Consider the following 17997-nt stretch of genomic DNA (forward strand, 5'->3'; position numbering starts at 1 on the left):
TTTGCCATCTCTAGGAAGCCCCATTTACTGTTAAGTGGCCGTTGACAAAAGTAAACCGTGAATATTGGGTGGTTGATTTTCTATTACCCTTTCTTGGGTGGAAAGATCCAGCATTTGTTGGTTTACTAATAAGTACTTTTTTGCAGTTTACAGGGTGAACATGCTAAATCCTAATTCAGTTTTGCTGCAATAGCTGTGTTTAGGTGGACTAGAATGCCTTGTAGATAGTTCACCTTCAGCAGAGGATGATATTACTGTTGAATAGCTTACTACCTCAAAGTTCTTTGTATCTGAGGACTTGCGTAGATTAATCTGTGAATTCAAAATGTCCAATTATCGTGTTTGTATATAAACTGTCATATGATTGCCATCTTGGTTTATTGAAATGGATAAATTGATTCCCTGGGGATTTATATCATGTTATTAATTAGTACTTAAGAAAACAATGAACTGTTTTTATGGTTTATAATCTAGAACACTTGTGTCAATTCTGTTATCTTAGTAATTTATACCCATCGGATGATATGAGTTGTTTTTTCCGCAATGATATGAATAGTGGAGGCACCCAGTAAGTTGGACACATCTTTTGTTCATGTTTCTTGGATGAGAATATATCAAAAATGGGAATGATCTTTTTTCTTGTATCATAATATTTTTAATTTTCTTGCTTTTGTCAGAATAACTTATTTTATTTGTCTGGTCTAGGACATCCAAGTTACACTGCGAGAGGAAATCAAGAGCATGTGTGAATATCGGCCGTTTGAGAACTGTGACTACGTTTCTCGTACAACCGCTGAAATCAGTTGCAAGAAACTTGATTGTGTTGTTGGACAGTTGGATGACATGGAAACAACTATCAAACAATATAATTCGTCTCAAATAATTTCAGAAAATGGTAAATTTTAGGTCTGCAACTAATGTAATTCATCTTCACATCATTGGTATTAAATTCTATGACTGACAAATTATTTTGTAATCCCTCTCTCATTTCAGCACGTCATGAATGACTAATGCATGTTTATACTCCCAAAACATTCATGAGAAAGTTTCTTACCATTACATAACGTTGATACCACAGCGTAATGCTGTGCTTAGCTGGGATTAGTGTATAATGTATCATATCATTTGAGAAAGTCATTGATGATTACTCCCTGTTAATACATATTTGGCAATTGTGAATGATTAATCCTGTTATACATGTTATGTGTAGGCATTCGTGATTGCCTTTCTCACATGAATTTGATAATAACTCGGGATTCAAGAATGGATCCTTTGTGGAGAGTAAGGTGAAGAATATTTATTTGAAATTAGGAAACAGAGTATTTGGATCAGTAGCTTCCCAGTCCCAAACTAATAGCCATAGCATGGTAGCGTTTAGAGTGTAAAAATTTGTATGATGTACCTTTTATTTTAGCTACGATACACCCCAAATGTATGTATAATAATTTGCACTAACCAAGTCTGGGCCTATTATTGGCAGGTAGTGAGTGAAGCTTATGTACATATAGCCCCTATCAATGATTAGCTTCTCTTTGAACTTTTTTGAAGATGTTAATGACTTGGTTCTTTATCTTACTGAATCTCATTGGGAGGAGAACCGTCTAGACTACTAACTATGTGATGTGGTGGCAATGTACCTTATTGTGCCTAGGCCTTATTAGTCCGTGCCTTATATAAAGGTGGAGACTAATGTTTCCACCTCACAATTTGCAATTAAGTTATTTCTTGGAAATCTCATCAAACAATATATCCTATTGTCTGGTGCTATTTCTTTATTAAAATGATTTTTCTTTTGATTTTTGATATTCTCTCTGATTGGCAGGTGATATTTTGCCAGGGGTTTTGAAAAAATTCGGGAAAAAAATAAAATCTCTGACGAATCAAAAGGAAAGACAAGGAAAAATTAAAAGACGTTTCTTAATGTTTGCATTTAGACATATCTGCACGAACAAAATTGCAGGTGGCATTCTTAAAACAATTTACATGCCTTGTCTGTGCTGCTACATTTTGCTTACATGCCTTTGCAAGCATATGCAACAAAAACATCTGACTAAAATCCTTCTTCCTTTATTCTTTGAACGATGTTCCAAAGCTTCCATTTCAGCACAGATAGGCAGGAATGTTGATGAAAATTGCAAGCTTCAGCTTTAGAGCTCCCAGTTGCATTCGCTTGTATGTTTGTAAAGCTTATAAAAAAATTCTATTTTGTGCATATCCTTTAATCTTGGCATTTCACTGGTTCTCTAGTATAGAATTTGTGAACAAAGAATGTAGGCATTACTTTTAAAGGTCACTTTCAATATTTTCTATTTCAGCATTATCATTTTGTTTAACATGGAGAAAAGGATTTTTAATATATATTTTTATTGGTAGGTCATTATAACAGAAATCATTTTGATTGTTTCTTCACAAACACTAGGTGTTTTTGAAACGTTAATCATGGTATCTATGCTGTTATATCGCTTTAAATTGTTTGCAGGTTTTGTCATGCATTTGATCACTATACATTGCCCTTTATGCACTTCCCTGAGCTATAAAAGCATTTTGGTTGATTTCTGTAATCAGTTCCAAATCTCCTACTTCAGCAAATGCAGGGAGGATGCTGGCTTTCAGGTTTATGAGTTCATCTTCATGCCTTTTAATTGCATTTGCTTAAAAAATTTCAAGGATACTTCAACACTCCCATTTTGTGCATTTTTAGTGCCGATTGCATTCCACACTAACACTTCACAAGGATAACACATATTACATACGCATAGGCTCTCTTTTTGTTAAAAAAAACAAGGCTTCCAAAAATGCACCTCTTTACAATAATTAGGCTATCGCATGTACCTAGCGTTGACGTGTTTTTTATGACGATGTCTAACACAGAATAAAGTTACCAATGGTCACCTTAGTTTCTTTTGATCAAAATGCGATTGCATGCTAAGATTGCATGAAGTTCAAACAATTGACTCCAAGGTTTCTTTATACTACGGACGTGACTCAGTTGGCTGATGTGATTGTTGGTAATCCAAGGGGCCTTACGTTTGGATCGTTCTTTCACTTCTTTGTTGTGGTCGGAACTCCATCATTGGATATGGCAATTCTGCAATGCTTCTGCTTCGAATGAACTAAAATGAATTGAAAATAAAAGGGAAAGGGTTTAGAAGGATCTAAATTTGTTCCTAAGGGCAGTGATATCAATAGATAGTGCTCTAGTGGACAAATTCCAAATAAACCAAGCTCTGCTTCGCCAAGTTTAACTACAACTTTGCAAGAGTCGGTGCAATCTTTTGAGGATGTTGAAGAATTTTTCATATTGAGAAAGTGCATTTGAATACCCAACACGACGCAATCCAAACGACTATCCACAATCAAACTTAGCACAAATTGTGGGGTTTAGGCTAACTTTACACTGCAACTTACAATCAGCAAGATGCAAAAAGTTTGAACCATGAAAATTCATCAAACACCAATACATTTTCCATTGAAATCAAAGCACTATGCTACTATTCTAAGTGAGGAAGGTGAAACCATGCAAGTTTTGAAAAATAACTTAAGTGGACACCATCAAAGAACAATGTTTCATTGTTATTATCAAAAACTTATCGCAACAATTTCATACAAGTCTCCCTCCTTTACAAATGAGGGGGGTCACCCCTTTATATAGGCCTCAAGCCTTGATTACATGCAAACCTTAACTAGGGTTTTCCCAAAAAGATTCCCCACACATGATGCAACAAGGTGGGAATCAACAATTAATACCCATTAATTCCATATACAATTAATTCAAATAAGCCCAAAATGACATCCATTTGTGCATTAAATGCACTCCTTACATCAAATTTGTCCAAAAATAATGAATATCCCTATGCAGGAATAAATGCCCATCATTCTCCATGCGATGACTACATGCAGAAGGAATCTGTCATACAATCATTAATGCGGTAGCTGCATGCAAAAGATTCTTCATGCATTCATCATGCATTGACTGGGTCATTGCTGAGTCAAAATATCCCAACAATAAATGTGCCACCACTATGCCTTCACGTGATGTCTGCATGCAAAAGATGCTCCATTGACTCAACATGCGCTGACCCGACTGCCACTTGGTGAGAAACCTGTTGCGATGTATTTACACATCGCCCCATTGCAAATGGGGACCCCCATTTTTCGCTTTCTAGGTTAGTTGTCTTAGCATAGTTGTTGGTTGTTGTTGAGTCCTTGCTATTAGCCTTTTGTTTGTAGTTGCTCAAGAGTTATCAAGTTTCCCTCTTAAGGATGAAGTGAGGTTCAACACTCCCTTTGCCCAACCAAAATCACTTCCACTTCTTCCAGCACTGTCAGTGGGTGCCCAAACTTGATCACACCTATTTCCTTTCCATTTCCTTCCATTTCCACCTTCCCTCTCTCACTCCCGTCTCCTTCCATTTCTTTCCATGCACCCTCACCTTCCCTTCCACCCTTCCATCCCATTCACTTTTCACCTTCTAGCCTCTATATAACCTACATATCCTAACTTCCATCCCACATTCTAACCTACCCCTACCACTACCTTACCCTTTACCCCACTTCTTGTGACGTTTTCACACATCGCCCCATTGCAAATGGAGACCCCCTACTTTTTAGGCTCTTTCGGTTTTTTGGCTTTGTTTTTTTGGTCTTTCGCAACAGTCTCTCTAGTCTCTTTAGTTTGTGAGTGTTCGTGGGTCAATTTGATTAAGTCTACTTTTCGTTTGAGTAAATTTGGTTAAGTCTACTTTTTGTTTGAGCAAATTTGGTTAAGTCTAGGGCTTGTTTTGTCATTTTTAGGGTTTCTGCCTTTAGTCCTAGATTTAGGGGTTTTTGTTAGGGTTTTGAAGAAACTAAACATACGACTGGAATCAGGACCTTTCAAAGAACCTCCCAGTAAAATTTGAGCCAAAATTAGAAAGTTCCTATATTTTAGGGATTTTACCAAGTCCTAGAATGTCGTCATTTTGCCAAAAGTCAAACTTACTATTTTTAGCAATTTCTATTTTTAGTAAGTTTCTATTTATAGTAAGTCATTCTTGTGTCCTGTTAAAGGATCTAACGCTAACGTTTTAAAGGTTTCCATTTTTGGAAAGTTTGTTTTGACAGGACCATTCGGGCAAGGTGACAAAGATCAACCATCCGCGATTACTTCTAATTCCAAAAAGTCTGAAAGCAGACAGGGAGAGTCAGAAAATGGTAAGTGTTGGAAAATCACCCCAAATTCTTATATGGTGGCTTGATCCGGAAAAAGCTCAAAAATCCCTCCAAGTCCAAGAAGACACTTCAAAATCACAAGGAGATCAAAATGTTCTAGGCTCGGAAGATTGAATGTTGAATTTCCACGCCAAGGAGAAATCCACACATGAACTCGGAACAAGGCGCCAAATCCAATTAAGTCTGAAATTCATAAAAATAATGAAGAAACCTCCATCATATGAGTTTAGCGCTCATATGTGTAGATGGGCGCAAAATCTAAGTGCACTTGGAAAGTTTGAAAAACGAGTGAATCCTTCCATATGGTGAAATGGCGCCATGAAATAAAGTTGGGCGCTAAAGTTCATTTGCCTTGGAATTCACAAAAACATCAAATTCCTCCTCTGAGTCAAATTTGCGCCCTAGACCAAGGAGGGGCGCCAAAATGGAATGCTCAGGGAAGATGGACAAGGAATGGAATTCCTTCCACAGAGAGAAATAGCGCCTAGACATGAGGGAGGGCCCTAAAATGGATGACTTGTGGAAAACTTTGAAAATCATGAATTCCTTGGCCAAGTCAAAATGCCGCTTAGGAACAAAGGAGGGCGCTAAAGTAGTATGCTCATGGACAATAGACAAAATGATGAAATCCTCCTCCATGTTGAATTTCCGCCCAAACACTCAGAAGGGTGCCAAAATTGAAGTGTCATGGAGGAAAGAAAAAGTATGAATTCCTCCTCCATGGTGAAAATCCGCCTAAGCACTCAGGAAGGCACCAAAGTCAGCGAGTCAAGGAGAATTCAACATTCAATGAATTCCTTGACCAATACAAAAATCCACTCCAAGCCAAGGGAGGGCGCTAAAGTTGATATACCTTGGAGAATGCTCAAACTCATGAATTCCTCCTCCATGGAGAATTTGCGTCCAAGGGTTCATTAAGGCGCCAAAACACACAAGGCGTGGAAGATGGAGAAAATTCTAGATTCAAGGGATGATGGATAGTTCAAAGAAGTATGAATTCCTCTTTCAGTGTGAAATTTCGCCTATATATATGAAAGGGCGCCAAAATGCCTAGGCTTTGGAAAATGTGTAAAGGATGAATTCCTTCATCAAGCCAATTCATTGCCCAAGTTCAAAGACAAGAAAGGAAGGTTTAAATGATGAATTCCACCATGCAAAATGAATTCCATGGTCAAGTCGGAAAGCTAAGGAAATTTGTCTAAGAAATTTCAAAGGCAAGGAAGGAATCAAGGATGAACTGAATAAGAAATTTCCCCCCCAAGAATTTTTTTGAAAAATCCATTCTCGAGCATCAAATCACATCCAAATTTCAAATTTTTTATAGATTTGGATTCATAGGAGAATTCTCTCCTTCCTGGACTTGAAACCCTAATTTGTGGAAAATTCCTAAAAAATAGGATATGGTGGAAATTGATGAAAACCTTCTTCAAGCGAGGGAAGTTGAGGAGACTTCAAGAAAATTCTTCCTGAATTGAATTTTCTCTCTCCAACAATTCGAGATGTGTAGGAGCAAATATACGACGACAAGGTCCACTTGCATGGCGAGGATCTATTGAACGCATGGCAGTATGGTGGTGCATTCATTGCCAGAATATTTGACCAAATGGCGACCCGATCATTGCATGTTGAATTTATGGCAGATTCTTTTTACATGCAGCTCCGCATGTGGAAATGATGGAGCATTTATGACATAATGAGGTGATTTGTCATGTCCCCTCCTGGATATATATATATATATATATATATATATATATATATATATATATATATATATATATATATACGGAGAGAAAGAGAGACCCTAAATGAAGAAATTATTATTATTAATTAATATAATAATTACCAATGAATGATTATTTGGAATTATTAACTATTTATTTATTTATTAAATATTATTATTTAATTAATATTTATTTAAATAAAATACTAAATATTCAAATCAAACAAATTAATATTATTTTATAATCATTTGAAAATATTATAAAGGAATATTACATATTAATAAATTAATGATATTATTAATAAAACAATCATTAATGAAACAATAATATCTGTAATACCACTACACCTAAATATTAATCCACTAAATTAATTTAATGATCAATTTAAATTAATTTAAGACTAAGGAGGATTTGATGAAAGTTTAGAGTTAAGGTCTTAACAAATCCTCATCCGATTAATGGCTTAGAAACACATACAGGAATGCGATTAACATTCATGAGGAGCCACGAACAAAGAAAGGATATGCCTATTCCAAGTGAAGTAATGCCACCGATCTACTTTATGAGATATTTAATTAATCCATACTCAATCAGAAATGGGGGGGTCGGGTCTTGTCTTTTATTTGTATCCTAATGGATCTGTTCTTTGGAGCGATCATTGCCTTTGGCAGTCCGGTTGGAAGGATATCTAAGAATAGGAGATAAGGGATATACGATAGGGAATAGGAGAGAGTATCAAATCAGATATGATCTATTATTAAGTTACAGGCAGTAACATCCTTTTTCTTGGGGTTTGCATGGTGATGTGCTTAATACGTATGATTAATATATGAAGTCTGATGATGTTTTTATGCAAGGGTACTATTAGTATTAACTATGAGAATCATCCTTAATTCCATATGCAGCGGTAGACCAGATCTGACACATGTTAGACCTGTCTGCCATTACCAACCACCAAACATATCACTAACAAGTAATGTTTAAGTAGTAGTATTAGTAATTTATATAATAGGTGGTAATATTACTTAATTTACTTATTTATTTATGTATGCATATATTCAAATCAGAGTAAGGAACACTGTGAAACAACAACTAGGAACTGCAGACCGAAATCTACTACTGCGGGTGTAGACAGGTAAGGATGTCACAATGTTTATGTAAATGATTATAGTTAATAAATATTTTAATATATATATTAATGAATATTAATAATGAATATTTTAATACATATATTAATGAATATTAATAATGAATATTTTAATACATGTATTAATGAATGTTAATAATGAATATTTAATACATATGTTAATGAATGTAATTAATGTATATTTAATATATATGATAATAAATTTCTTAATGTAGACATCAAGGAATAGTTTTTAGACATTAAGGAATAAGTGTAAACCATATGTTAATGAATATGTACAAACATGTGTTAATGAATACGTATCAATGAATAGATAGGAATATACGTTAATTAATGTGAATGCTTTATAATGGACACCTTCTGAACATATGTTATGGAATATATGTTAAGTTATGAATATGTAAATGTGGATTATGGAATAGGAAGTAGTAATAAATTATAAAATGTAAATGTGATTTAATGATGGAGGTTATAGGGAGGAAACTCCGTTAGCCTAATGGAGGGATTATGATAATCCCTGGTAGGCAGTATATACTGAATATCTATATGCATATATATGGCTTGGTTGACTAAGTTCATCCAAGAAGAGACGGATCTGGCCGGTCCCTTCTAATGGACTTGGATGATAAGATGCATCATCCAAGGCAAGGAATTGACATATGGTCTTCCTTGGATGGCTTGGGTGTAAGAAATTACACCCAAGATAGGAATCGAATTAACCTTCAATTTCCTGGATGGCTTGGGTGTAAAAAGTTACATCCAAGACATGAATCAAATTAACCTTCGATTTCCTAGATGGCTTGGGTGTAAGAAGTTACATCCAAGACAGGAATCAAATTAACCTTTGATTTCCTGGATGGCTTGGGTGTAAGAAATTACATCCAAGACAGGAATCGAATTTACCTTCAATTTTCTGGATGGTTTGGAATCAAGATGGGTTCCAAGAAGGCGAACTTCACGGCTGCTTAAGGACATACCTCCGTATGACATTCATATCCTTTTTATTAGATAAAAATTGTGATTAGTGTTAATTAAGTATTTTTAAGTTAAATTATAAATTAGATTATATATATATATATATTTTTATATTTGTTGTATTCTAACAATCTGTTTTGCAGGACAATGATCTCTAACTAGTAGGGACACTACATGATTTTTGCATGGATGAATATTCAACGTATGTTGGGCGAATTTGTAAGAGGTGGTGCATTTAATGCGCAATGGATGCTATTTTGGGTACTTTTGAATTAATTGTATATGAGCATGATGGGTTATTAATTGGATATTTCCACCTTGTTGCATCTTGAGTGGAGAATTTTTTGGGCAAACCCTAATTAGGGTTTTGCATGTAAGCATGGCCTAAGGCCTATATAAAGGGGTGATCCCCTCATTTGTAAAAGGAGGGAGACTTGTATGAAATTATTGCGATAAGTTTTGAGATAATAACAATGAAACATTGTTCTCTGATGGTGTCCACTTAAGTTATTTTTTCAAAGCTTGCATGGTTTCACCTTCTTCCACTTAGATTAGAAATAGTAAAGTGCTTTGATTTCAATGGAGAATGTAATGGTGTCTGATGAATTTCCATGTTCATACTTTTTGCATCTTGTTGATTGTAAGTTGCAGTGTAAAGTTAGTCTGAGCCCCCTAAATTTGTGCTAAGTTCGATTGTGGATAGTCGTTTGGATTGCGCCGTTTTTGGGTATTCAAATGTACTTTCTCGATTTGAAAATCCTTTAGCATCCCTAGAAGATTACACCAATTCTTGCGGAGTTGTAGTTGATCTTGGCAAAGCAAAACTTGGTTTATTTGGAATTTGCCCACCAAAGCACTATTCATTGTTATCATTGCCCTTAGGAGTAGATTTAGATCCTTCTAAACCCTTTCCCTTTTACTTCCAGTTCATTTTAGTCCGTTCGAAGCAGCAACATCGTAGAATTGCCATATCCGATGATGGAGTTCCAGCCACAACAAAGGAGTGAAAGAATGATGCAAATGTAAGGCCCCTTGGATTACCAACAAACACATCCGCCAACTAAGTCACGTCCACGCTTTGAAGGAACCTTGAAGTTAGCCGTTTGAACTTTTTGTGCAATCTTAACATACAGACTAATTTTGATCAAGAGAGAATGAAATGACCGTTTAGACAACTTTATTCTGTGTTAGGCGCTATCATAAAAAACACGTCAACACCACTACCATTCCATCTCCCTCCACTTCCTCTACCTTCACCTATACTTTCTCCTACCTAACCCTCTTCCCATCCTAACATACTAATCAACTACCCTTCACCTACATTTATACATACCTATACCTTCACCCTCACCTACACCTCCAACTTCCATTTACCACACCTCCTACCTCCTACCTCCCTACCTTCCCGCCTTCCCGTTGACCTCTTTATTCCCCTATGCTGGCCTTCTATCCTACCCCATCTCCTACTTCCTACCCACACTCCCTTTCCACCCTATCATCTACCCTCATCCTATCCTATCCCTATCCTATCCCCCTAACCTTACACCCTTACCTTTTTCCTACCCTCGATAACTCCCACCATCACCCATACCTCCCCTTTACCCCTTTTACTATCTACCGCAGAACCCCCCTTATACCTCCCACTCCACTTTATTCCCCATCTCCTAACTCCTTCCATTACTCCTTATGTCTCCCTTTCTTCTAACATCCCATTCCTCCTCTTTCCTTACGTGGCATTTCCTTACCACTCTTCCCTCACATTCCTCTCATCACATCTTGGGCCCACACACTCCAAAATGGAGAATTAAATAGATTTTTCTTAAGGACTCTTTGCTGGGACCCTCTAACCACTCGCTTGGGAATTTGAAATGTTTTTTTTTTCACATTGCATGGGCCCCACCAAAATTTTGGAATGAAAGAAGTTTTTTCAAAGGAATTTTAAATAAAAGGGAGAGCATCCACCTCACTCTACCCCACATCCCTTCCACCTTATCCCCTCCGTGGCACTTCTTTACCACATCACCCCATCTTCTTTGCCACAATATCCTCTTTACTATTACACCTTTTCCACTCCCTTTTCACACCCGTGGCATATTTGGGCTCCATTAAAACATTAGGATGGAGAATATAAAGCACATTTCACTGTAAATTTAATCCAAATTTCCAAGTTCATATCTACTCAAAAGGGATTCACATTGGAAGATTCGTTTCAAAGGTGGTGAAATAATTTTTTAGGACATACAACGAGGATCACCCAGCTAGTGCATACAGCAACAATTGTGATATTGATCAAGTTCTGATCATTTCGAGGCAGCGATCTTGCTCTTTTACTTCAATGAATTTACCTCGGCATTATAGTCATCAAAGATCACCCCAAAGGCAATTTGATTTACTCACCAATATATGATCAAGGAGATTTCGTTTTGAACTCAGGCTTGAAGGATCGCGATATTGAGTTTTGATACTTCAACAGTGATTGAAAGGGCAGCGAATTTGTCACTCTTCAACAAGTTTGACCTCCAAGGTGGCAACATAAAGTTCAGATCTGAGACTTAAATCGTTTCAGTAATTATCCAAGGTCAATCAAGGTGTCTTCATTTGTAACGATTTTGTGCCTTTGAGAGTGTGACATACCAGGGTCAAATCATTTCATAAGCCAGCTAGTTGACAAAGCTTTGCAATGCAAAGGTCTTCAATTTCACCGATCATGTTTTGGTTTGCAAAGGTCCCCTAATCTGGCCTATCATGTTTGCAAAGCTGCCTAAGTTAGCTGATCAAATGGAGAGATGCAACGACATTCAGATTAGCTGATCAAAGTGTTAAGTGGCAAAGGTCTCCAAAATTTCCAGCTTGAGGTTGAGTGGCAAAGGTCATTGCAAAATCCGATTTGATGAATCGCAAAGCTCATTTCAAAAGCCGCCTAGATCAATCACTTGCAAAGGGAAGTCAAATTTCTGCCAAGATCAATACTTGCAAAGGGGAGTCAAAATTCTGACGTGAAGATCAACTTGCAATGCTCTTTCAAATTTTCGCTAAGGTAATTGCTTGCAAAGAACCCCCTCATTTCCGAAAAGTTGCAATGACCTCTCTAAAATCCGCCAAAGTTGAAAGAATTAAAAAGTTATTAATAATGATGCAAAGTCGGCCTAGGAAACTTTGAAATGAAGATACACACACTTTCAATTCCAGCACCCATATAAGAAAAGCTGTAACATTCAGATTGGTAAGGCGAACTCTTTCTATATCAGCGATTGTGAAGAAGACATCAACTTCAAGGCAACATTCAGATTTACAATCAAGAAGGGCGAATTTGTTTTCATTAGCCAAAAAACGAATCTGATCATTACATATTTGCAAGGAGGGAGAAATCAATTTGATATTCAAATCTGCACCTCCGAAAATCACAATTTTGAAGGCAAAGCTCTCTACAAGTAGCGATTTTAAGGTTGATCATTTCATTGATCAAACACTCATCCGCAAGAGGGTGAATTCACCTAGAAGAGCGATTTTGGAAAGAAGATTTGATCATTTCATTGATCAAACACACAGTGACAAGGATAATGGAATCAATCTGAAGATCATTATTCTGATTATAAAGGCATTTTCAGATCAGAATCTGCGTAATCAACCCTGCATCTGCATATAAAAGGTGGAATGAGATGTCCAAATATGTGACTCAGATCTTGGAAGACTTCAAAATCAGATATGGAAATGAAAGATAGAATTATAGGTTTGGGAAATCTATCCATGTATGTTTAATACCATCCTTGTTTATTTTGCAGGTAACAAAGGATGAAGATACAAACTGCAAACAACATCAAGAACAATTCAAGAGCATGGAGGAAGATTCAGGACATTCAATAAGAAGACAATATCAAAACAAGGTTCGTGCTATAAACAGGTGATTAAGTAAGGAGTCAAGGACAAATCAACATCAAGATCAAGCTCGAGTTATGCAAAGCAAAGATCAAAACCAAGACATTGGAGCATGAAGGAGAGATAGTTTATTTGACAAAGAAAGTTTTACAAATCTTGGATTTCCTCCAGGAATCCAAGAATCAAAGTCGGTACATTGAGGAGTTAATCTCAACCAAGTGTATCGCGAACAAGGAAGTGGATAGTTTCAGAAGAATTAATTGAAGTTTGCTAGATCATAACAATGCTTCTCCTCATCATCACATCGAGCAAACTGGATAATGTTGAGTATCAAGAGATATTGCTTAACACTCTTTCATGATGATGAATTAAGTCTACAAGCATATCAAGGTGGTGTCCTAGTTATCATCCCACCAATAAGAGGAGTTCCACTCCTCAACATGTCTAGATACAATAAACCAAGCTCATCTACGAGGGCACAAACTCCGATGTACCTACCCTTATTATTTATTGGTCGAATATTCCAAAGAGGATATGTGTCCAAATGTTGTAATTATTTCATTGGCCAGAATTGAGTTTGTTGTAACAAACTCTAATTAGGGTTTCATTGTAAAAATCTCAGCCATTGATCTCGAATTGATTAGAGCCTTGAATTGTTAAGGGTTAATAGAGAATAGTTAGTAGCAGAGAAATAGTGAAGAGTTGATAGATGTTAGATAGTAAACAGTTATAGTAGATTAGGAGAAGAAGAAATTGTTGCTAAGACTTGTAAATGGAAGTACTCTTTTCATTGAAGTTATAGTGAAATGTGTTATTTCAACAAGTCGCATGGTCTCTACTTCTCAATTCATTTTCTTTCGTGTTAATTAGATGAATGAAAGGAATTGTGTATGATTCATGGTGAAACTTCTAATCCATACCACTAGCTGTTTGTTGATTGCAAATTCGCCTTGTGTGGTCAACTGAAATACTTGAATGAGCCTAAGTTTGATTGTTATTCAATCATTTATATGCATTCAATTAATGATGTCTATTCTTGATAATGATTTGAAAATCATCTAGTTTCCTAAGAAGATCGCACTAAGCTTTGTGGAGTTGTTGCTTTGCATGTCAAAACAAAGCTTAGTCAAGTTTCACCAGAGATTGTCCATCGTTTTACATTCTTAGTCTTCCTAAACCCATGTCTTTTGTTTTTTTTCATTCTCCAAGCAAGTAGTTAGGATCTGAGTTCCAACAATTCAAGCATTCAAATATTTAACATAAGTCCCCTTGAAGAAACAACAATCACAATGACCAATTGTGCTTATCTATACATCATGACCCGACATAGAAGAACTTTAGAGTCGTCTCAAGTGATCCTTAAGCTAATCTTCAGCATTTGAAAAAATTTGATCAAGAGAGGATAAGATACTTTTTGGTATTTTATTCTGTGTTTGCATGTGCATAAAAAACACATCAACAAAACCCCTGGAGAGAGAAAACTTCAGGAGAGAAGAATTTGACCCATGAAGAATTTTCTTGAAGTTTTTCAAACTTTGCTTGCTCTAGGAGATATTTTCAACATTTTTCCACCATCTCCTATTTTTAAGGAACTTTCCTAAAATTTAGGACCTGAGTCTAGGGGAGAGAGAATTCTCTCATGAGTCCAAATCTATAAAAAATTTCAAATTCTGATGAGATTTGGTGCCTAAAAATGGATTTTTTAGAATTTTTCCTGGGGAGATTTTCTGCTTTTCTATCCATTCCTCACCCTCAATTTGTCCTTTGCCTTGGAAGAAAACTTTCAATCCTTGATATGAGCGTGGATTTTGCTTGGTGAAGGAATTTAATTATTTGTGCCTTTGAAAATTTTTCAACTTCCTGACTGGGCATAGAATTTTGACTTTGATGGAGGAAATTCATCATTTCCATGCTCTTCCTTGATACTTTGATTTTGGCACCTGCCTTTGGACTTGGGCAATAATTCTTCATTGGTAAAGAATTTTGTGATTTTGAAGCTTTCCACGACCATCAAGTTTTGGCGCCCTAGTGGTGTCTTGGGCACCATTTCCATTTGGGAAGGGAATTTGTACATTTTGTTGTTTTCCATGGAGACTCCATTTTGGCGCCCTTCTCAAGACATGGGCGCTATTTTCCACTGGTGGAGGAATTTTGCTTGCTTTACATTTTCCAAGGCACCCTTGTTTGAGCGCCCTCTACTCTCCCTTGGGTGCTAGAAGCTCTTGGTGGTGGAATTTCAACATTTTAATACCTTCCACGCCTTCCTTGTTTTGGCGCCCTTCCTTGTAAATGGGCACCATTTCACTAAGATGGGGGAATTTTGTGATTTTTTGATCTTCCATGGAGACTTCATTTTAGCGCTCTATTACTCCACTAGGGCGCTATTTGCCTATGGTGGAGGAATTCCACCATTTCTTGATTTTCCTTGACCTCTCCCATCTAGCGCCTGCTACTCCATTTGAGTGCTAAACTGACTTGGAGATGGAATTTGACCTTTCGTTCATTTCCAGATAGAGAGAATTTTGATGTTTCCAGATTCAAGATGCCATTTCAGGGATAGAGGTGGATTTTTGACTTGGGAGATTTCCTTCAACGTTCCCACTTTTGGAATGAATGCTCACTTAGCCATTTTTTGATCATTTTGCCCGCTCTCTAACTTTTCCGGATTTAGAAATGATTGCGAGTGCTTAGTTTTCAGTGTCCTCTTGCGTGGAACTTGTCACAAATAGACTTTCCAAAAATAGAAAGTGCTTCAAATGGTAGAGTTAGAGCCAAAACAAAACGCAGGGTGACATAGAAACTCATTAAAAATAGAAATTACTAAAAATAGTAAGTTTGATTTTTAGCAAAATGAAGACATTCTGGGAGGTAGTGAAATCCCTAAAAAATATGATCTTTCTAAAAATAGAAATTTGCTCAGAATTCGCTCAAATTTCATGTGCAAAATCTAGGACTGAAGGGAGAAACCCTAAAATTGACAAAACGAGCCCTAGACTAGGCCAAATTTGCCCAAACGAAAAGCAGACTTAATAAAATTGATCCCCCAACACTTGCAAACTCAAAGGTTTGACGAGACTGCCGCAAAAAGACCCGAAAAACCAAGACCAAAAGACCGGGAGGGCCTCAAAAGTAGGGGGTCCCCATTTGCAATGGGGCGATGTGTGAAAATGTCACAACACCTAGCATTCAATTGCCTTCTCTTTTTAAGGTTTTAAAGGTAATATTGTTGGTTCTAATCTCAAAACTTTGAGCTTATGACAATCTGTTACTGCTCATGGATCAATTTGTAAGCTTTTATTTGAAATGCATATTACCATAGAAGAGCAGGAGAATGCCTTGCATGGTAGATGCTTTCTTCTCAAATTGTGGTCTATAAAGTAATGCTGGTTGTGTTACACCGTCTCCTCATATCTTGATCTCACAATTTTATCCAAACTTTCTGTTGCTTTTTTCCATGTTTTCTTTTGCAGATTTGTTGACAAAATTTTTAGTCACAATGTTTAGTTTTATTCACATCTGCACATCTCCTGTGAGTTTTGCATACCAACTACCTGCTTGGTGCACACTTTGAGGGCTTGGTATCATATAAGTCTTTCATAGAAAAGCTCCAATTGCACTTGACACCTTAAACTATCATATGAATAATATTGTGTCACCTTAGCTCCACCTGATCAAACTGATTGTTTGGATTTTTCTCTTGGTAGGGCAAGTTTGGTGTTAGTTGTCCTTCCTATTTTTGGGCCTCAAAGATAAGGACCCCCACTTTTTTGCTTTCTAGGTTAGTCGTCTTAGTTTAGTTGTTAGTTGTTGTCGAGTCTTTGCTATTAACCTTTTGTTCGTAGTTGCTCAGGAGCTGATCAAGTCCCCCTCTTAAGAATGAAGTGAGGTTCAACACTCCCTTTGCCCAACCACGACATAATCACTTCCAATTCTCCTAGCACTACCTTTGGGTGCCCAAACCCTCATCATTGCCATCACCATTTCACCATTCCATTTCCTTCTATTTCCACCTCCCCTACCACACTTCACTTCCATTTACCATATCCTCTACCCACCTACCTTTATATACTCCATCTACCCTTCCTTCCACCCATCCCCATATCGTAACCTACTTCACCTACATAACCTACCTTATATTTCCTAACTTCCATCCCACATCTTTAACCTAGCCCTACCACTACCTTTACCTCCATTACCCCTTCCATCTCATTCGCCTCCCTACCTTCACCTGCCTAACTCTCTTCCCATCCTAGCATACTCATCCCCTACCCTTCACCTACACTTACCTATACCTCCCTACCCGTCACCTACACTCACACTTGCATCCTCTACCCTCCATTTCACACCCCTCACCCTTCTACTTCCCTTAGCCTACCCTTTCCCTTGCCTACAACTATCTTATCCTATCCCACCTTCTTTCTCCTAGCCTAAACCCCATCCCATTATAACCTACAACCCCTCTACCCTTTCATTACCCCCTTATACCTCCCATTACATTTTACTCCCTAACCTCCCCTAACTCCAAAAACTACCCCTTATACCTCCTAACCCCACATATCTCCTACTTCCATCATTTATATCCCCTATGTCCCCCCTTTCCTCCAACATCCCATTCCCCCTCTTTCTCCATGTAGTAGCTACCCTTAACATTTCCTACTACTCCCCCCCTCATATTTCTCTCCACCGTATGACATTACATGCTGGACCCCACACACTCCAAAATAAACAATTAAATAACTTTGAAAGGAAATAAAAGAGCAAGGAAAGGAAAATTAATCCAAGAAAGTTTATGATGAAGTAATAGTTACCATGAGAAAAGCAAAGACCTTGGAGCATCACCCAAATGTAAAGAAGGAGGCACAAGAACTTTTGAAAGGGGAAAAGCAAAGAAAAACCCCTTGTGATATTATGAATGAGGCAATGCCTAAAAATGTGTGTGAGAGAGAGAGAGAGAGAGAGAGAGAGAGAGAGAGAGAGAGAGAGAGAGAGAGAGAGAGAGAGAGAGAGAGAGAGAGCAAGAAGCTCTTTACAATATTGTCATTAAGAAGAAATGAGAGAGGAGGCATC

The 17997-nt window shown here is 37.1% G+C and overlaps 1 protein-coding gene across 6 annotated transcripts in view; it reads left to right on the forward strand.

The window, feature by feature from the left end:
- LOC131078926 (mediator of RNA polymerase II transcription subunit 11) overlaps nucleotides 1-2212 on the forward strand; it is a 28777-nt gene extending 26565 nt beyond the window's left edge. For 2 of the 6 annotated variants that reach the window (XM_058016771.2, XM_058016773.2), the window contains 2 exons: nucleotides 706-895; nucleotides 1823-2212. In XM_058016771.2, coding sequence (XP_057872754.1) covers nucleotides 706-895; nucleotides 1823-2151 — 519 coding nt within the window. In that variant the 3' untranslated portion in view covers nucleotides 2152-2212. Of the gene's footprint in view, nucleotides 1-705; nucleotides 1187-1210; nucleotides 1287-1480; nucleotides 1550-1822 lie in introns of those variants that run through there. The other 4 variants (XM_058016776.2, XM_058016775.2, XM_058016774.2 and 1 more) reach the window with 4 other exon arrangements.
- Nucleotides 2213-17997: the final 15785 nt, after the last annotated feature.

The sequence above is a fragment of the Cryptomeria japonica genome, chromosome 2 (genome assembly GCF_030272615.1).
Source record: "Cryptomeria japonica chromosome 2, Sugi_1.0, whole genome shotgun sequence".
NCBI lineage: Eukaryota > Viridiplantae > Streptophyta > Pinopsida > Cupressales > Cupressaceae > Cryptomeria > Cryptomeria japonica.